The sequence below is a fragment of the Procambarus clarkii genome, chromosome 46 (assembly GCF_040958095.1).
Source record: "Procambarus clarkii isolate CNS0578487 chromosome 46, FALCON_Pclarkii_2.0, whole genome shotgun sequence".
Classification (NCBI taxonomy): domain Eukaryota; kingdom Metazoa; phylum Arthropoda; class Malacostraca; order Decapoda; family Cambaridae; genus Procambarus; species Procambarus clarkii.
Window position 1 is genome coordinate 14,566,849 of NC_091195.1, and position 23,733 is coordinate 14,590,581.

A 23,733-nucleotide genomic window follows, 5' to 3' on the forward strand; every position below is an offset into this window, starting at 1 on the left:
GTTTTCTGTTAAACAGACACTCAAAGTTTCTTCAGGTCAGCAATAGTGACTTTCTCCCAGTTTAAATGTTTTAAGGTTGGTTACTGTTCTCACTGTCAGTAGCAACAGTTGCCAACACTGTCAACAACAACACTATACCTCACAGTACAGTGAGGTATAGTGAAAGTGACTATGATAGGAAAATGTCAGGATAGGTTGTCACAATCACTGAGTCTTATACCCTCAGATGTGACCAGTTAGGTCACCATCAATGAGAAAATTATCAAAATGAGACTTTCCTCTCCAGTCATTTAAAGGAAAGTCAAAATAATATTAAACTTAGCATAGACAGTATTGACCAGCATATGCAAATGTTTTGTTAAATTTTAAAATCCTAAGTCTTCTTGTAAAGATTTTAAGTTTTCTTAATTTATTAGGAAAATTTAATTATTGTTTATGTGCATGGTTTATATACGGTAAACAAGACAGGTCTCAGGCCAGAGTCCTGAGGACCATTGACAACTATGGTAATGTTGCACTTGAGTGTTGTATCAACATGGTTTATATATACGGTAAACAAGACAGGTCTCAGGCCAGAGTCCTGAGGACCATTGACAACTATGGTAATGTTGCACTTGAGTGTTGTATCTACATGGTTTATATATACGGTAAACAAGACAGGTCTCAGGCCAGAGTCCTGAGGACCATTGACAACTATGGTAATGTTGCACTTGAGTGTTGTATCAACATGGTTTATATATACGGTAAACAAGACAGGTCTCAGGCCAGAGTCCTGAGGACCATTGACAACTATGGTAATGTTGCACTTGAGTGTTGTATCTACATGGTTTATATATACGGTAAACAAGACAGGTCTCAGGCCAGAGTCCTGAGGACCATTGACAACTATGGTAATGTTGCACTTGAGTGTTGTATCAACATGGTTTATATATACGGTAAACAAGACAGGTCTCAGGCCAGAGTCCTGAGGACCATTGACAACTATGGTAATGTTGCACTTGAGTGTTGTATCTACATGGTTTATATATACGGTAAACAAGACAGGTCTCAGGCCAGAGTCCTGAGGACCATTGACAACTATGGTAATGTTGCACTTGAGTGTTGTATCAACATGGTTTATATATACGGTAAACAAGACAGGTCTCAGGCCAGAGTCCTGAGGACCATTGACAACTATGGTAATGTTGCACTTGAGTGTTGTATCAACATGGTTTATATATACGGTAAACAAGACAGGTCTCAGGCCAGAGTCCTGAGGACCATTGACAACTATGGTAATGTTGCACTTGAGTGTTGTATCAACATGGTTTATATATACGGTAAACAAGACAGCTCTCAGGCCAGAGTCCTGAGGACCATTGGCAACGTTTATCACTCGGATTTGTCTTACTCTGTTTCTGTTGAAAAAGTCATATCATAGCCATTAGCAAGTTAATACCTCCAAACAACAGGCCTCAGAGAATGAGTGAAAATAAAAGTGTTTAAATTGTTTAAACTTATATGTTGCTTTATTTCAGATAATGCATGTATTTACTTTAATACTTGCTGTACTGTACTATAAAAAATATAGTACAGTACTACTTACTGTATCAAAGGAGGTGTACATATTGCCGTTTCTTTACTAAAGTAATTGTACATTTAAGTGTGCAGAAGGACACTTGCTGTATTAAACTACTTGAACAGTAAGCTGCATACTGTATGAAATATCTTGTACAGGACGTTAATTACTGTAATAAAGTAAGTGCCCAAAAGCTAGCTACTGTATTAGAGCAAATTTACAAAAGAATACTAATAATACTAAAAAACATATATACAGTAAGCTGCTTAATGCATTATGGTAAATTGCAATAGGCAACTTACTGTATTTAGTTGTACATTAAGCAACTTAAAATAACACAGGTGTATAAATGCTCCTGCTTAATCTTGAGGATAATATGGTTAAGGCAGAATAAAAGTCAGACAAAAATTCTCAATGCCTAAAATCCTTAAAATGTTACAATAACTAAGATCCCTTAACAAATAAAGATCCAAGACTAATAATAGTGATCCAATAAACAATAGTAAATAAAGTCATATTGATAATAAAGTGTAGGAAATGCTAATATATCAAGTTCATACCAAAACTTATTCATAAAATCAGCAAACAAATGCTTATTTATACCTTCCACTACAGACTGGAAGGCTGCTTATCTATACCTTCCACTACAGACTGGAAGGCTGCTTATCTATCCCTTCCACTACAGACTGGAAGGCTGCTTATCTATACCTTCCACTACAGACTGGAAGGCTGCTTATCTATACCTTCCACTACAGACTGGAAGGCTGCTTATCTATACCTTCCACTACAGACTGGAAGGCTGCTTATCTACACCTTCCACTACTGACTGGAAGGCAGCTTATCTATCCCTTCCACTATATTTATACTATTTCAGTACACATAAGGGGCATAACTGACCAACCTCTCACAGTGTTCATGACAGAACACTCATGAACACTCGAGATACCTGGATGATCAGGTATCCAGAGGATCCTGATCAACGAGGCTGTGAGTCATATGTCAGGCTGCGAGCAGCGGCGTCCAGTAGCCTGGTTGACCAGTCCAGCAATGAAGAGGCCGGGCCGCGGGGACGCTAAGCCCCGAAACAACCTCAAGGAAGGTATCTCCAGCATACTAAAACTCACTCATACCTCCAGCATACTAAAACATATTCATGCCATCAGCATACCATATCTGTTCATATATCCAGTATAAACAAATTATTGATATCATTAATATAACAAAACTTATCCATACCACTTGCGTACCAAAGTTCATTAATACTACAGCATAAAAACTCATTCTTACAATGGACACAAGAAATTTGTAGACCAGACCACACACTAGAAGGTGAAGGGACGACGACGTTTCGGTCCGTCCTGGACCATTCTCAAGTCGATTGTCACAATCGACTTGAGAATGGTCTGGTCAACATACTTTAGCCACGTTATTGTGACTCATCGCCGACACAAGAGATCCTTTAATCCACCATCATACACATTCATACCACCCACTTGTAGTCTACCAGTTGGTCGTTCTGGGGACTGTAACACCCAGGACCTCCCCCCCCCTCAGAGTTCACACCCAGGGAAGCCTTCTCCAAGAGGTCAGCCCAGATGACCTCCGGTTTATCTTGTATATTGATTAAAAATTCCTGGGTTAGTCTTAGTCAGCATAGTTTCAAGTATGTAATATTTCATGCAAGGAAATTAGACTCCAGATTCTTATGTGTAAACATCCCTGGATCTCCCCCTTTTGGCCAGGTCAGAGGTCAGCCACACACGTAATTAATAACTCCTCTCTTGAAGAGTGTATGGTGAATGTCAAACAAGCTTATTGAAATATTTCTTGAGTGTTTGTACACTTTTGATGGGTAGCAACAGCAGATCTCCCCCTCCCCCCTGTGGGGGTTGTATATAGAGGGCCTGTAGGAACATAGGAAGGAGAGAGTGCGGTACACCGGGATCGAGAGCGGGGCTGTGAAGAACATCTCAGCCAGGGAGAGACAGAGGTCTTAAGGTAATGTGTGTGATCTCTGAGGTTTTGTTCCATGTCCAAATTTCTTAACTTTTTGCCAGTGTTAGAGTAGCATTTATAAGTGGTGTTTGACATAATTTTGGTCTCAATAAACTCGTTAAATTTCCCGTCTGTGTCAATTGTTGAATCCTCTTAGCCTTTTGGATATAGTTGCTGACAACCGTTTTCAAAATTAATGACAGTCATAGAAAGTACTCTCCACGTCAAGCAATGTTTCTTGCCTCGTTGCTTGATATAGTTTCAATGGTCAAAGGCAGATGGTGGCAGCGTATTTAATCCTTGTGTTAGCATTTCCTTATTGGCAGTGTACCTTTGGTTCCGGTGTAACCATCATATGTCAGCTCATAACAGTGTTATCAAGTGCAACCGCAACCGATGAGGAAGTGTTACTCAGGATAGTTTAGTGTTCCATTATAGTGGTGTTCCATAATAGTGGTGCATTGTAGGGCGGTGTTACAATAGAGCGGTGTTACAGGACCATCACCCCTGGTCTCCGACCATGTCTCCTGGCTGCTGGTCTGGTCACCGACCATGTCTCCTGGCTGCTGGTCTGGTCACCGACCATGTCTCCTGGCTGCTGGTCTGGTCACCGACCATGTCTCCTGGCTGCTGGTCTGGTCACCGACCATGTCTCCTGGCTGCTGGTCTGGTCACCGACCATGTCTCCTGGCTGCTGGTCTGGTCACCGACCATGTCTCCTGGTCTGGTCACCGACCAAGCCGCTATGGCTTGCTGCTCTGGTCATCCAGGATGTTAGACACGTCTGCTCACAGCCTAAAGTCACAGCCCGGTTGATCAAGTAACCTTTGGATATATTTATCATACAACCAACACACAAAAACTTATACAAACCACAAACATACACATGGTGTTGTTGTATGTCTTACTAAACCCAACTTGTGATAAAACTTTGATAACCCCGTCAGTGGTAAGAGTTCCAGCGAGGTCCTCGTATGTAGGAGGACATTGGTCTCTATGTTATGTACATCTGTAGATTACTGTACATCTACACATGTACATCTGTAGATTACTGTACATCTACACATGTACATCTGTAGATTACTGTACATCTACACATGTACATCTGTAGATTACTGTACATCTACACATGTACATCTGTAAATTACTGTATATCTACACATGTACATCTGTAGATTACTGTACATCTACACATGTACATCAGTAGATTACTGTACATCTACACATGTACATCTGTAAATTACTGTACATCTACACATGTACATCTGTAGATTACTGTACATCTACACATGTACATCTGTAGATTACTGTACATCTACACATGTACATCAGTAGATTACTGTACATCTACACATGTACATCAGTAGATTACTGTACATCTACACATGTACATCTGTAAATTACTGTACATCTACACATGTACATCTGTAGATTACTGTACATCTACACATGTACATCAGTAGATTACTGTACATCTACACATGTACATCTGTAGATTACTGTACATCTACACATGTACATCAGTAGATTACTGTACATCTACACATGTGCATCTGTAGATTACTGTACATCTACACATGTACATCTGTAGATTACTGTACATCTACACATGTACATCTGTAGATTACTGTACATCTACACATGTACATCTGTAGATTACTGTACATCTACACATGTACATCTGTAGATTACTGTACATCTACACATGTACATCTGTAAATTACTGTACATCTACACATGTACATCTGTAGATTACTGTACATCTACACATGTACATCAGTAGATTACTGTACATCTACACATGTGCATCTGTAGATTACTGTACATCTACACATGTACATCTGTAGATTACTGTACATCTACACATGTACATCTGTAGATTACTGTACATCTACACATGTACATCTGTAGATTACTGTACATCTACACATGTACATCTGTAGATTACTGTACATCTACACATGTACATCTGTAGATTACTGTACATCTACACATGTACATCTGTAGATAACTGTACATCTACACATGTACATCTGTAGATTACTGTACATCTATACATGTACATCTGTAGATTACTGTACATCTACACATGTACATCTGTAGATTACTGTACATCTACACATGTACATCTGTAGATTACTGTACATCTACACACGTACATCTGTAAATTACTGTACATCTACACATGCACATCTGTAGATTACTGTACATCTACACATGTACATCTGAAGATTATTGTACATCTACACATGCACATCTGTAGATTACTGTACATCTACACATGCACATCTGTAGATTACTGTACATCTACACATGTACATCTGTAGATTACTGTACATCTACACATGCACATCTGTAGATTACTGTACATCTACACATGTACATCTGTAGATTACTGTACATCTACACATGTACATCTGTAGATTACTGTACATCTACACATGTACATCTGTAGATTACTGTACATCTACACATGTACATCTGTAGATTACTGTACATCTACACACGTACATCTGTAAATTACTGTACATCTACACATGCACATCTGTAGATTACTGTACATCTACACATGTACATCTGAAGATTATTGTACATCTACACATGCACATCTGTATATTACTGTACATCTACACATGCACATCTGTAGATTACTGTACATCTACACATGTACATCTGTAGATTACTGTACATCTACACATATACATCTGTAGATTACTGTACATCTGTAAATTACTGTACATCTACACATGTACATCTGTAGATTACTGTACATCTGTAGATTACTGAACATCTACACATGTACATCTGTAGATTACTGTACATCTACACATGTACATCTGTAGATTACTGTACATATGTAGATTACTGTACATCTGTAGATTACTGTACATCTACATTGGTCTCGTGAGGCAGGTCTCAACAACCAGCTCCTCGTAGATGTGTCCTTGTACATTATTGGTCTCTAGAAGCTGGTCTCAACAATCTACCATATATCAACATCATTAAAATTGTTAAGCGACGCACCGAGCTCTCGGAGGTACTTCTTGTTCTCCTCACTGTCCGGGATCCTAATCGTAAGGTTACGGCCAGTGACGCCCCTCCGGTGAAGTCCTCGCAGGAGTCTCTCCCCTCCCACACCTGCAGATGAGAGGGAACATTGCAGCTCACACCTGGCTACTCTCCACACCCACACCTGTAGATGAGAGGGAACATTGCAGCTCACACCTGGCTACTATCCACACCCACACCTGTAGATGAGAGGGAACATTGAAGCCCACACCTGGCAACACCTCACACCCATCTCTTAACGAGGAGGAGAATTGTAGACTTGCAGAGGAGGAGGGTAGTGGTGCAGAGGAAGAGAGTAGTGGTGCAGAGGAGGAGGGTAATGGTGCAGAGGAGGAGGGTAATGGTGCAGAGGAGGAGGAGGGTAGTGGTGCAGAGGAGGAGGAGGGTAGTGGTGCGGAGGAGGAGGAAGAGGGTAGTGGTGCAAAGGAGGAGGAGGGTAGTGGTGCAGAGGAGGAGGAGGGTAGTGGTGCAGAGGAGGAGGAGGAGGGTAGTGGTGCAGAGGAGGAGGGTAGTGGTGCAGAGGAGGAGGAGGGTAGTGGTGCGGAGGAGGAGGAGGAGGGTAGTGGTGCAGAGAAGGAAGAGGGTAGTGGTGCACAGGAGGAGGAGGGTAGTGGTGCAGAGGGGGAGGAGGAGGGTAGTGGTCCAGAGGATGAGGAGGTAGTGGTGCAGAGGAGGAGGAGGAGGGTAGTGGTGCAGAGGAGGAGGGTAGTGGTGCAGAGGAGGAGGAGGGTAGTGGTGCGGAGGAGGAGGAGGATAGTGGTGCAGAGGAGGAGGAGGGTAGTGGTGCAGAGGAGGAGGAGGGTAGTGGTGCAGAGGAGGAGGAGGAGGGTAGTGATGCAGAGGAGGAGGAGGGTAGTGGTGCAGAGGAAGAGGAGGAGGGTAGTGGTGCAGAGGAGGAGGAGGCTAGTGGTGCAGAGGAGGAGGGAAGTGGTGCAGAGGAGGAGGAGGGTAGTGGTGCAGAGGAGGAGGGTAGTGGTGCAGAGGAGGAGGAGGAGGGTAGTGGTACAGAGAAGGAGAGTATTGGTGCAGAGGAGGAGGAGGGTAGTGGTGCAGAGGAGGAGAGTAGTGGTGCAGAGGAGGAGAGTAGTGGTGCAGAGGAGGAGAGTAGTGGTGCAGAGGAGGAGGAGGAGGGTAGTGGTGCAGAGGAGGAGGAGGGTAGTGGTGCAGAGGAGGAGGGTAGTGGTGCAGAGGAGGAGGAGGGGATTGGTGCAGAGGAGGAGGAGGAGGGTAGTGGTGCAGAGGAGGAGGAGGAGGGTAGTGGTGCAGAGGAGGAGGAGGGTAGTGGTGCAGAGGAGGAGGAAGAGGGTAGTGGTGCAGAGGAGGAGGAGGGTAGTGGTGCAGAGGAGGAAGAGGAGGGTAGTGATGCAGAGGAGGAGGAGGGTAGTGGTACAGAGGAGGAGGAGGAGGGTAGTGGTGTAGAGGAGGAGGGTAGTGGTGCAGAGGAGGAGGAAGAGGGTAGTGGTGCAGAGGAGGAGGAGGAGGGTAGTGGTGCAGAGGAGGAGGGTAGTGGTACAGAGGAGGAGGGTAGTGGTGCAGAGGAAAAGGAGGGTATTGGTGCACATGAGGAGAAGGGTAGTGGTACAGAGAAGGAGAGTAGTGGTGCAGAGGAGGAGGAGGGTAGTGGTGCAGAAGAGGAGAGTAGTGGTGCAGAGGAGGAGAATAGTGGTGCAGAGGAGGAGGAGGAGGAGGGTAGTGGTGCAGAAGAGGAGGAGGGTTGTGGTGCAGAGGAGGAGGAGGGTAGTGGTGCAGAGGAGGAGGAGGGTAGTGGTGCAGAGGAGGAGGAGGGTAGTGGTGCAGAGGAGGAGGAGGGTAGTGGTGCAGAGGAGGAGGAGGAGGAGGGTAGTGGTGCAGAGGAGGAGGGTAGTGGCGCAGAGGAGGGTAGTGGTGCAGAGGAGAGTAGTGGTGCAAAGGAGGAGGAGGAGGGTAGTGGTGCAGAGGAGGAGGATGGGTAGTGGTGCAGAGGAGGAGGAGGGTAGTGGTGCAGAGGAGCAGGAGGGTAGTGGTGCAGAGGAGGAGGGTAATGGTGCAGAGGAGGAGGAGGGTAGTGGTGCAGAGAAGGAGGAGGGTTGTGGTGCAGAGGAGGAGGAGGGTAGTGGTGCAGAGGAGGAGGGTAGTGGTGCAGAGGAGGAGGTGGTGCAGAGGAGGAGGGTACTGGTGCAGAGGAGGAGGAGGGTAGTGGTGCAGAGGAGGAGGGTAGTGGTGCAGAGGAGGAGGAGGGTAGTGGTGCAGAGGAGGAGGAGAGTAGTGGTGCAGAGGAGGAGGGTAGTGGTGCAGAGGAGGAGGAGGGTAGTGGTGCAGAGGAGGAGGGTATAGGTGCAAAGGAGGAGGGTAGTGGTGCAGAGGAGGAGGAGGGTAGTGGTGCAGAAGAGGAGGAGGGTAGTGGTGCAGAGGAGGAGGAGGGTAGTGGTGCAAAGGAGGAGGAGGGTAGTGGTGCAGAGGAGGAGGGTAGTGGTGCAGAGGAGGAGGGTAGTGGTGCAGAGGAGGAGGAGGGTAGTGGTGCAGAAGAGGAGGAGGGTAGTGGTGCAGAGGAGGAGGAAGGTAGTGGTGCAGAGGAGGAGGGGGGTAGTGGTGCCGAGGAGGAGGGTAGTGGTGCAGAGGAGGAGGGTAGTAGTGCAGTGGTGGACGGTACTGGTGCAGAGGAGAAGGAGGGTAGTGGTGCAGAGGAGGAAGAGGAGGGTAGTGGTGCAGAGGAGGAGGTTAGTGGTGCAGAGTAAGAGGAGGGTAGTGGTACAGAGGAAGAGGAAGGTAGTGGCGCAGAGGAGGAGGAGGGTAGTGGTGCAAAGGAAGAGGGTAGTGGTGCAGAGGAGGAGGAGGGTAGTGGTGCAGAGGAGGAGGAGGGTAGTAATGCAGAGGAGGAGGAGGGTAGTGGTGCAGAGTAGGAGGAGGAGGGTAGTGGTGCAGAGGAGGAGCAGGAGGAGTAGGGTAGTATCACTACCACTCTCCACCACTGCCACTCACAACTCTCCAGCACTCATATACCACTCTCCATCTCTGTCACTCACCACTCTCCACCACTCTCACACATCACTCTCCACCACTGTTACACACCACTCTCCACCACTGTCACTCACCACTCTCCACCACTGTCACTCACCACTCTCCACCACTGCCACACACCACTCTCCACCACTGTCACTCACCACTCTCCACCACTGTCACTCACCACTCTCCACCACTGCCCCTCAACACTCTCCACCACTGTCACACACCACTCTCCACCACTGTCACAAACCACTCTCCACCACTGCCACACACCACTCTCCACCACTGTCACACACCACTCTCCACCACTGCCACACACCACTCTCCACCACTCTCACTCACCACTCTCCACCACTGTCACACACCACTCTCCATCACTGTCACACACCACTTTCCACCACTGCCACTCACCACTCTCCACCACTGTCACACACCACTCTCCACCACTGCCACACACCACTCTCCACCACTGCCACACACCACTCTCCACCACTGCCACACAACACTCTCCATCACTGCCCCTCACCACTCTCCACCACTGCCACTCACAACTCTCCACCACTCACACAACACTCTTCACCACTGTCACACACCACTCTCCACCACTGCCACACACCACTCTCCACCACTGCCACACAACACTCTCCACCACTGCCACACACCACTCTCCACCACTGTCACACACCACTCACCACCACTGTCACACACCACTCTCCACCACTGCCACACACCACTCACCACCACTGTCACACACCACTCTCCACCACTGTCACACACCACTCTCCACCACTGCCACACACCACTCACCACCACTGTCACACACCACTCTCCACCACTGTCACACACCACTCTCCACCACTGTCACACACCACTCTCCACTACTACCACACACCACTCTCCACCACTGTCACACACCACTCACCACCACTGTCACACACCACTCACCACCACTGCCACACACCACTCTCCACCACTGTCACACACCACTCTCCACCACTGTCACACACCACTCTCCACCACTGCCACACACCACTCACCACCACTGTCACACACCACTCTCCACCACTGTCACACACCACTCTCCACCACTGTCACACACCACTCTCCACTACTACCACACACCACTCTCCACCACTGCAACACACCACTCTCCACCACTGTCACACACCACTCTTCACCACTGCCCCTCACCACTCTCCACCACTGTCACACACCACTCTCCACCACTGTCACGCACCACTCTCCACCACTGTCACACACCACTCTCCACCACTGTCACACACCACTCTCCACCACTGTCACACACCACTCTCCACCACTGTCACACACCACTCTCCACCACTGCAACACACCACTCTCCACCACTGTCACACACCACTCTCCACCACTGTCACACACCACTCTCCACCACTGTCACACACCACTCTCCACCACTGTCACACACCACTCTCCACCACTGCCACACACCACTCTTCACCACTGCCACACACCACTCTCCACCACTGTCACACACCACTCTCCACCACTGCCACACACCACTCTTCACCACTGCCACACACCACTCTCCACCACTGTCACACACTACTCTCCACCACTGTCACACATCACTTACCACCACTGTCACACACCACTCTCCACCACTGTCACACACCACTCCCCACCACTGCCCTTCACCACTCTCCACCACTGTCACACACTACTCCCCACCACTGCCCTTCACCACTCTCCACCACTGGCACACACCACTCCCCACCACTGCCCTTCACCACTTTCCACCACTGCCACACACTACTCTCCACCACTGTCACACATCACTCTCCACCACTGTCACACACCACTCTCCACCACTGTCACACACCACTCTCCACCACTGCCCTTCACCACTCCCCACCACTGCCACACACCACTCTCCATCACTGTCACACACCACTCTCCACCACTGCCACACACCACTCTCCACCACTGTCACACACCACTCTCCACCACTGTCACACACCACTCTCCACCACTGTCACACACCACTCTCCATCACTGCCACACACCACTCTCCACCACTGCCACACACCACTCTCCGTCACTGCCACACACCACTCTCCACCACTGCCACACACCATTCCCCACCACTGTCACACACCACTCTCCATCACTGCCACACACCACTCTCCACCACTGCCACACACCACTCTCCACCACTGCCCCTCACCACTCTCCACCACTGTCACACACCACTCTCCACCACTGCCCCTCACCACTCTCCACTACTGGCACACACCACTCTCCACCACTGTCACACACCACTCTCCACCACTGCCACACACCACTCTCCACCACTGCCCCTCACCACTCTCCACCACTGTCACACACCACTCTCCACCACTGTCACACACCACTCTCCACCACTGCCACACACCACTCTCCACAACTGCCACACACCACTCTCCACCACTGTCACACACCACTCTCCACCACTGTCACACACCACTCTCCACCACTGTCACACACCACTCTCCACCACTGTCACACACCACTCTCCACCACTGTCACACACCACTCTCCACCACTGTCACACACCACTCTCCACCACTGCCACACACCACTCTCCACCACTGTCACACACCACTCTCCATCACTGCCCCTCACCACTCTCCACCACTGTCACACACTACTCTCCACTACTGCCACACACCACTCTCCACCACTGCCACACACCACTCTCCACCACTGTCACACACTACTCTCCACTACTGCCACACACCACTCTCCACCACTGTCACACACCACTCCCCACCACTGCCACACACCACTCTCCACCACTGCCACACACCACTCTCCACCACTGCCACACACCACCACTGCCTTCAGTGATTAAGTGCTTAATTGCACACTAGTTTCTTTATCAGCTACCTCACCCTGTCAGGGTAAATGAGACAAATGTATGTGAATGCATGTGTGTGTGTATATATGTATGTATATGTGTGTGTGTGTATGTATATGTATGGGTATAAAGTATATATGGAAGCTGATCAGAATTACATTTCACCTTTGTGAATGTACATTAATGACACTATGTAAAAGACACATCTAACACTTTATGTAGGACATACGTAAATCTGTGTATCTATGTATTTACGTATGTAGGTTAGCTTAGCATTTTAAAAGCACCGAATCACCTTCTGTGGTTGAGTGTTCAATAAACCCTTGAACTATATGTTTAACACTTCTCTAACCCTGTCCATGGAGGACAGAAGAAAATGTATATATTCTGGTTAGCATTGTAAATGTGTGGCCACGTCTGTGGTAGAAAATAATAAAAAAAAAAAAAAAAAAAAAAAAAAAAAAAAAAAAAAAAACACTGCCCCTCACCACTCTTCACAACTGTCACACACCACTCTCCACCACTCACACACCACTCTCCACCACTGCCACACACCACTCTCCACCACTCACATGTAATGATCTGGGGCTCAGCTCATTGGTTCTCCCTTCTCCCCTCCTCTCCTGCTCCTTCTCCCCTGCTTTCCTTCTCCTTCTCCCCTCCTTTCCTTCTCCCTCTCCCCTCCTTCCTTCTCCCCTCCCCTTGGCCGTCATTCGTCTCCTCTTCCTCCCCCCCCCCCCCCCCTTGTCGCCCATTTGTCAGGGTCAAGAGGTTGACCTGAGGGTGGGGTGGTCTTGGATACCTTGGCTTCTCCCACTCAATTCCCCACTCAGATGTTCCCCTCTCCATCCCCTCTCATCCCCTCTCTTTCCCTCTCACCGGCCTCTTCCCCATACGAGGCAGAGTCAAATGTCCCTACTCGCTATCTTAGAGGAGACAGGCTTGAACATAATTTATCAGTTTTGTAAACATTGCTCGCAGGTGTACTGGGGCTCCATAGAGGCGCCTTGTCCCCCTTCTCTTAGCTGGGGAGAGCTGACTCAATCTTCAGGAATTCATGTAGCTTTCCACGGCAGATCAGTGAAGGTGATTGGCCTGAGATAAGGGCCAAGTCCTTATTGGCCCTAGAGAGCCAGACCTCAGGCCTACGTGTTAAATGGTTGGCCATTGCCAAAATAATGGGTGGAGCCCTGGGGCTGTATTAGATGGTGGGAGGAGTAATCCTTCCCAGCAATAAGTTGGAAAAACAAAATTTCATTAGTGTGTCTTGGGAGTGTATTAGGAACAGGGCCGCAAGCCCGTATCCTCGGGGCTGAGGGCAGCCATCAACATCGTGCCCGTAGTGCGGGTATTTAAGGTATAGTAGCACTTGAGTTTTGTGTCCTCGGTAAATATCCATTGTGCCTCTAGGGAAATAGAATAGGTGATGTGTTCAAATTGTCTTAATTTACATGTTTTCATAAAATAAATGGTATAGCTTGTCCAGTGGTATTCACTTAACTCCCCTTTGATATATTTTGCTACTTTGTCATTTTTAGGTGTTGTATTGGAAGCCCCCATGTTCTCCTAACAATTAATCGATACTAAAGTTGCCCTTGGATTTAAATTAGTAACGTAAATTACACAAACTAATTTTCCAAAATTTATTACTGAAATCCATATTACCCGGAGTCCCATGGTTACTGATTCCTTGCCTTCCTGGGGGATCGGTGATCGACACATTCAGGTATGGTTGGTCGGGAAGGTGGTGGCAGTGTTAATGTGTTTTGTTATATTTTTTAACTAATAACCCTTGTCCTTGGTGTATCTTCCTCATTTAATATTCCTCTTACATATGTGGCAGTCCAGTGAGGGGTCATACTGGACTGTAACAGTGTTAAGCTGGGGTATTGAGTGAAGAGAGACAGAGATGTACAACAGGGAGCGTATATTACGATCACGAGAGATAACAAGATAACAGGATTAATACTGGGGAACATCGGGTTATTACAATAGAGGCCGCGGTTATTACGACAGGGTAAGCGGTCATTACACACACACCACTCTCCACCACTGTCACACACCACTCTCCACCACTGTCATACACCACTCTCCTCCACTGTCAAACACCACTCTCCACCACAGCCACACACCACTCTCCACCACTATCACACACCACTCTCCACCACTGTAATACACCACTCTCCACCACTGTCACACACCACTCTCCACAACTGTCACACACCACTCTCCACCACAGCCACACACCACTCTCCACCACTATCACACACCACTCTCCACCACTGCCACACACCACTCTCCACCACTGTCACTCACCACTCTCCACCAATGTCATACACCACTCTCCACCACTGCCACACACCACTCTCTACTACTGTCACACACCACTCTCCACCACTGTCACTCACCACTCTCCACCACTGTCACACACCACTCTCCACCACTATCACACACCACTCTCCACCACTGTCACACACCACTCTCCACCACTGTCACACACCACTCTCCACCACTGCCAAACATCACTCTCCACCACTACCACATATCACTCTCCACCACTGTCACACACCACTCTCCACCACTGTCACGCACCACTCTCCACCACTGTCACACACCACTCTCCACCACTGTCACACACCACTCTCCACCACTGTCACACACCACTCTCCACCACTGCCACACACCACTCTCCACCACTGTCACACACTACTCTCCACCACTGTCACACACCACTCTCCACCACTGTCACTCACCACTCTCCACCACTGTCACACACCACTCTCCACCACTGCCCCTCACCACTCTACACCACTGCCACACACCACTCTCCACCACTGCCACACACCATTCTCCACCACTGCCACACACCACTCTCCACCACTGCCACACACCACTCTCCACCACTGTCACACACTACTCTCCACCACTGTCACACACCACTCTCCACCACTGTCACTCACCACTCTCCACCACTGTCACACACCACTCTCCACCACTGTCACACACCACTCTCCACCACTGCCACACACCACTCTCCACCACTGCCACACACCATTCTCCACCACTGCCACACACCACTCTCCACCACTGCCACACACCACTCTCCACCACTGTCACACACCACTCTCCACCACTGTCACACACCACTCTAAACCACTGCCCCTTACCACTCTCCATCACTGTCACACACTACTCTCCACCACTGCCACACACCACTCTCCACCACTGTCACACACCACTCTCCACCACTGTCACACACCACTCTCCACCACTGCCACACACCACTCAACACCACTGCCACACACCACTCGCCACCACTGACACATATCACTCTCCACCACTACCACACATCACTCTCCACCACTGTCACACACCACTCTCCACCACTGCCACACACCACTCTCCACTATTTCCACACACCACTCTCCACCACAGTCAAACACCACTCTCCACCACTGTCACACACCACTCTCCACCACTGTCACACACCACTCTCCACCACTGTCACACACCACTCTCCACCACTGCCCCTCACCACTCTACACCACTGCCCCTCACCACTCTACACCACTGTCACTCACCACTCTCCACCACTGCCACACACCACTCTCCACAACTGCCACTCACCACTCTCCACCACTGCCACACACCACTCTCCACAACTGCCACTCACCACTCTCCACCACTGTCACACACCACTCTCCACCACTGCCCCTCACCACTCTACACCACTGCCCCTCACCACTCTACACCACTGTCACTCACCACTCTCCACCACTGCCACACACCACTCTCCACCACTACCACACACCACTCTCCACCACTGTCACACACCACTCTCCACCACTGTCACACACCACTCTCCACCACTGTCACACACCACTCTCCACCACTGCCACACACCACTCTCTACTACTGTCACACACCACTCTCCACCACTGCCACACACACCACTCTCCACCACTGTCACATACCACTCTCCACCACTGCCACACATCACTCTCCACCACTAAAACACACCACTCTCCACCACTCACACACCACTCTCCACCACTGCCACTCGCGACTCTCCACCACTGCCACACACCACTCTCCACCACTGCCACAAACCACTCTCCACCCCTGCCACACATCACTCTCCACCACTAAAACACACCACTCTCCACCACTCACACACCACTCTCCACCACTGCCACTCGCGACTCTCCACCACTGCCACTCGCTACTCTCCACCACTGCCACACACCACTCTCCACCACTGCCACTCACCACTCTCCACCACTCACACACCACTCTCCATCACTGCCACTCACCACTCTTCACCACTGCCACTCACCACTCTCCACCACTGTCACACACCACTCTCCACCACTGCCACTCACCACTCTCTACCACTGTCACACACCACTCTCCACCATTGTCACACACCACTCTCCACCACTGCCCCTCACCACTCTACACCACTGCCCCTCACCACTCTCCACCACTGTCACACACCACTCTCCACCACTGTCACACACCACTCTCCACCACTGCCCCTCACCACTCTACACCACTGCCCCTCACCACTCTACACCACTGTCACTCACCACTCTCCACCACAGCCACACACCACTCTCCACAACTGCCACTCACCACTCTCCACCACTGCCACACACCACTCCCCACCACTGCCACACACCACTCTCCACCACTGCCACACACCACTCTCCACCACTGCCACACACCACTCTCCACCAATGCCACTCATCATTCTCCACCACTCACACACCACTCTCCACCACTACCACACACCACTCTCCACAACTGCCACTCACAACTCTCCACCACTCACACATCACTCTCTACCACTGCCACTCACCACTCTCCACCTCTGCCAACACCACTCTTCACCACTCCCACTCACCACTCTCCACAACTCACACACCACTCTCCACCACTGCCACACACCACTCTCCACCACTAAAACACACCACTCTCCACCACTCACACACCACCCTCCACCACTGCCACTCGCGACTCTCCACCACTGCCACTCGCTACTCTCCACCACTGCCACACACCACTCTCCACCACTGCCACTCACCACTCTCCACCACTCACACACCACTCTCCATCACTGCCACCCACCACTCTTCACCACTGCCACTCACCACTCTCCACCACTGTCACACACCACTCTCCACCACTGCCACTCACCACTCTCTACCACTGTCACACACCACTCTCCACCACTGTCACACACCACTCTCCACCACTGCCCCTCACCACTCTACACCACTGCCCCTCACCACTCTCCACCACTGTCACACACCACTCTCCACCACTGTCACACACCACTCTCCACCACTGCCACACACCACTCTCCACCACTGCCACACACCACTCTCCACCAATGCCACTCACCACTCTCCACCACTCACATATCACTCTAGACCACTGCCCCTCACCACTCTCCACCACTGTCACTCACCACTCTCCACCACTGCCACACACCACTCTCCACAACTGCCACACACCACTCTCCACCACTGCCACACACCACTCTCCACCACTGTCACACACCACTCTCCACCACTGTCACACACCACTCTCCTCCACTGCCACACACCACTCTCCACCACTCACACACCACTCTCCACCACTGTCACACACCACTCTCCACCACTGCCACACACCACTCTCCACCACTGCCCCTCACCACTCTACACCACTGTCACACACCACTCTCCACCACTGTCACACACCACTCTCCACCACTGTCACTCACCACTCTCCACCACTGTCACACACCACTCTCCACCACTGCCACACACCACTCTCCACCACTGCCCCTCACCACTCTCTACCACTGCCACACACCACTCTCCACCACTGCCACACACCACTCTCCACTACTGTCACACACCACTCTCCACCACTCACATATCACTCTAGACCACTGCCACACACCACTCTCCACCACTGCCACTCACCACTCTCCACCACTGCCACACACCACTCTCCACTACTGTCACTCACCACTCTTCACCACTGTCACACACCACTCTCCACTACTGTCACTCACCACTCTTCACCACTGTCACACACCACTCTCCACCACTGCCACACACCACTCTCCACCACTGTCACACACCACTCTCCACCACTGCCACACACCACTCTCCACCACTGCCACACACCACTCTCCACCACTGTCACACACCACTCTCCACCACTGCCACACACCACTCTCCACCACTGTCACACACCACTCTCCACTACTGTCACACACCACTCTCCTCCACTGCCACACACCACTCTCCACCACTGCCACTCACCACTCTCCACCACTGCCCCTCACCACTCTCTACCACTGGCACACACCACTCTCCACCACCGCCACACACCACTCTCCACCACTGTCGCTCACCACTCTCCACCACTGCCACACACCACTCTCCACCACTGTCACACACCACTGTCCACCACTGCCACACACCACTCTCCACCACTGTCGCTCACCACTCTCCACCACTGCCACACACCACTCTCCACCACTGCCACACACAACACTCCACCACTGCCACACACCACTCTCCACCACAGTCACACACCACTCTCCGCCACTGCCACACACCACTCTCCACCACTCTCCACCACTGCCACACACCACTCTCCACCACTGTCGCACACCACCCTCCACCACTGCCACACACCACTCTCCACCACTGTCACTCACCACTCTCCACCACTGTCACACACCACTCTCCATCACTGCCCCTCACCACTCTCCACCACTGCGACACACAACACTCCACCACTGTCACACACCACTCTACACCAATGTCACTCACCACTCTCCACCACTGTCACACACCACTCTCCACCACTGCCACACACCACTCTCCACAACTGCCACTCACCACTCTCCACCACTGTCACACACCACTCTCCACCACTGTCACACACCACTCTACACCACTGTCACACACCACTCTCCACCACTGTCACACACCACTCTCCACCACTGTCACTCACCACTCTCCACCACTGTCACACACCACTCTCCACCACTGCCACACACCACTCTCCACTACTGTCACACACCACTCTCCACCACTGTCACACACCACTCTCCACCACTGTCACACACCACTCTCCACCACTGTCACACACCACTCTCCACCAATGCCCAACACCACTCTCCACCACTGCCCCTCACCACTCTCCACCACTTACACATCACTCTCTACCACTGCCACTCACCACTCTCCACCTCTGCCAACACCACTCTTCACCACTCCCACTCACCACTCTCCACAACTCACACACCACTCTCCACCACTGCCACACACCACTCTCCACCACTGCCACACACCACTCTCCACCACTGCCACACATCACTCTCCACCACTAAAACACACCACTCTCCACCACTCACACACCACTCTCCACCACTGCCACTCGCGACTCTCCACCACTGCCACTCGCTACTCTCCACCACTGCCACACACCACTCTCCACCACTGCCACTCACCACTCTCCACCACTCACACACCACTCTCCATCACTGCCACTCACCACTCTTCACCACTGCCACTCACCACTCTCCACCACTGTCACACACCACTCTCCACCACTGCCACTCACCACTCTCTACCACTGTCACACACCACTCTGCACCACTGTCACACACCACTCTCCACCACTGCCCCTCACCACTCTACACCACTGCCCCTCACCACTCTCCACCACTGTCACACACCACTCTCCACCACTGTCACACACCACTCTCCACCACTGCCACACACCACTCTCCACCACTGCCACACACTACTCTCCACCAATGCCACTCATCATTCTCCACCACTCACACACCACTCTCCACCACTGTCACACACCACTCTCCTCCACTGCCACACACCACTCTCCTCCACTGTCACACACCACTCTCCTCCACTGCCACACATCACTCTCCACCACTGTCACACACCACTCTCCTCCACTGCCACACACCACTCTCCTCCACTGCCACACACCACTCTCCTCCACTGTCACACACCACTCTCCACCACTGTCACACACCACTCTCCTCCACTGTCACACACCACTCTCCTCCACTGCCACACACCACTCTCCACCACTGTCACACACCACTCTCCACCACTGCCACACACCACTCTCCACCACTGTCACACACCACTCTCCACCACTGCCACACACCACTCTCCACCACTGCCACACACCACTCTCCACCACTGTCACACACCACTCTCCACCACTGTCACACACCACTCTCCTCCACTGCCACACACCACTCTCCACCACTCACACACCACTCTCCACCACTGTCACACACCACTCTCCACCACTGCCACACACCACTCTCCACCACTGCCCCTCACCACTCTACACCACTGTCACACACTACTCTCCACCACTGTCACACACCACTCTCCACCACTGTCACTCACCACTCTCCACCACTGTCACACACCACTCTCCACCACTGCCACACACCACTCTCCACCACTGCCCCTCACCACTCTCCACCACTGCCACACACCACTCTCCACCACTGCCACACACCACTCTCCACTACTGTCACACACCACTCTCCACCACTCAAATATCACTCTAGACCACTGTCACACACTACTCTCCACCACTGTCACACACCACTCTCCACCACTGCCACACACCACTCTCCACCACTGCCCCTCACCACTCTACACCACTGTCACACACTACTCTCCACCACTGTCACACACCACTCTCCACCACTGTCACTCACCACTCTCCACCACTGTCACACACCACTCTCCACCACTGCCCCTCACCACTCTACACCACTGCCCCTCACCACTCTCCACCACTGTCACACACCACTCTCCACCACTGTCGCTCACCACTCTCCACCACTCACACACCACTCTCCACCACTGCCACTCGCGACTCTCCACCACTGCCACTCGCTACTCTCCACCACTGCCACACACCACTCTCCACCACTGCCACTCACCACTCTCCACCACTCACACACCACTCTCCATCACTGCCACTCACCACTCTTCACCACTGCCACTCACCACTCTCCACCACTGTCCCACACCACTCTCCACCACTGCCACTCACCACTCTCTACCACTGTCACACACCACTCTCCACCACTGTCACACACCACTCTCCACCACTGCCCCTCACCACTCTACACCACTGCCCCTCACCACTCTCCACCACTGTCACACACCACTCTCCACCACTGTCACACACCACTCTCCACCACTGCCACACACCACTCTCCACCACTGCCACACACTACTCTCCACCAATGCCACTCATCATTCTCAACCACTCACACACCACTCTCCACCACTGCCCCTCATCCCACTCCACAACTGCCACTCACCACTCTCCACCACTCACATATCACTCTAGACCACTGCCCCTCACCACTCTCCACCACTGTCACTCACCACTCTCCACCACTGCCACACACCACTCTCCACAACTGCCACACACCACTCTCCACCACTGTCACACACCACTCTCCACCACTGTCACACACCACTCTCCTCCACTGCCACACACCACTCTCCACAACTGCCACACATCACTCTCCACCACTGCCACACACCACTCTCCACCACTGCCACACACCACTATCCACCACTGTCACACACCACTCTCCACCACTGTCACACACCACTCTCCTCCACTGCCACACACCACTCTCCACCACTCACACACCACTCTCCACCACTGTCACACACCACTCTCCACCACTGCCACACACCACTCTCCACCACTGCCCCTCACCACTCTACACCACTGTCACACACTACTCTCCACCACTGTCACACACCACTCTCCACCACTGTCACTCACCACTCTCCACCACTGTCCCACACCACTCTCCACCACTGCCACACACCACTCTCCACCACTGCCCCTCACCACTCTCTACCACTGCCACACACCACTCTCCACCACTGCCACACACCACTCTCCACCACTGTCACACACCACTCTCCACCACTCAAATATCACTCTAGACCACTGTCACACACTACTCTCCACCACTGTCACACACCACTCTCCACCACAGCCACACACCACTCTCCACCACTGCCCCTCACCACTCTACACCACTGTCACACACTACTCTCCACCACTGTCACACACCACTCTCCACCACTGTCACTCACCACTCTCCACCACTGTCACACACCACTCTCCACCACTGCCCCTCACCACTCTACACCACTGCCCCTCACAACTCTCCACCATTGTCACACACCACTCTCCACCACTGTCGCTCACCACTCTCCACCACTGCCACCTACCACTCTCCACCACTGCCACACACAACACTCCACCACTGCCACACACCACTCTCCACCACAGTCACACACCACTCTCCACCACTGCCACACACCACTCTCCACCACTCTCCACCACTGCCACACACCACTCTCCACCACTGTCGCACACTACCCTCCACCACTGCCACACACCACTCTCCACCACTGTCACTCACCACTCTCCACCACTGTCACACACCACTCTCCATCACTGCCCCTCACCACTCTCCACCACTGCGACACACCACACTCCACCACTGTCACACACCACTCTACACCAATGTCACTCACCACTCTCCACCACTGTCACACACCACTCTCCACCACTGCCACACACCACTCTCCACAACTGCCACTCACCACTCTCCACCACTGTCACACACCACTCTCCACCACTGTCACACACCACTCTACATCACTGTCACACACCACTCTCCACCACTGTCACACACCACTCACCACCACTGTCACTCACCACTCTCCACCACTGTCACACACCACTCTCCACCACTGCCACACACCACTCTCCACCACTGTCACACACCACTCGCCACCACTGTCACACACCACTCTCCACCACTGTCACACACCACTCTCCACCACTGTCACACACCACTCTCCACCACTGTCACACACCACTCTCCACCACTGTCACACACCACTCTCCACCACTGCCACACACCACTCTCCACCACTGTCACACACCACTCTCCACTACTGTCACACACCACTCTCCACCACTGTCACACACCACTCTCCACCACTGTCACACACCACTCTCCACCACTGTCACACACCACTCTCCACCACTGCCCAACACCACTCTCCACCACTGCCCCTCACCACTCTCCACCACTGTCACACACCACTCTCCACCACTGTCACACACCACTCTCCACCACTGTCAC

At 51.5% G+C, this 23,733-nt stretch overlaps 1 protein-coding gene across 3 annotated transcripts in view; it reads right to left on the reverse strand.

The window, feature by feature from the left end:
• Positions 1-1,486: 1,486 nt before the first annotated feature.
• The window catches only part of LOC138350650 (uncharacterized), a 53,077-nt gene continuing 30,830 nt past the window's right edge, over positions 1,487-23,733 (reverse strand). For 2 of the 3 annotated variants that reach the window (XM_069301710.1, XM_069301709.1), the window contains exon 4: positions 1,487-6,691. In XM_069301710.1, the coding sequence (XP_069157811.1) occupies positions 6,537-6,691 (155 nt within the window). In that variant the 3' untranslated portion in view covers positions 1,487-6,536. Of the gene's footprint in view, positions 6,747-23,733 lie in introns of all 3 variants that reach the window. The other variant, XM_069301711.1, reaches the window with a different exon arrangement.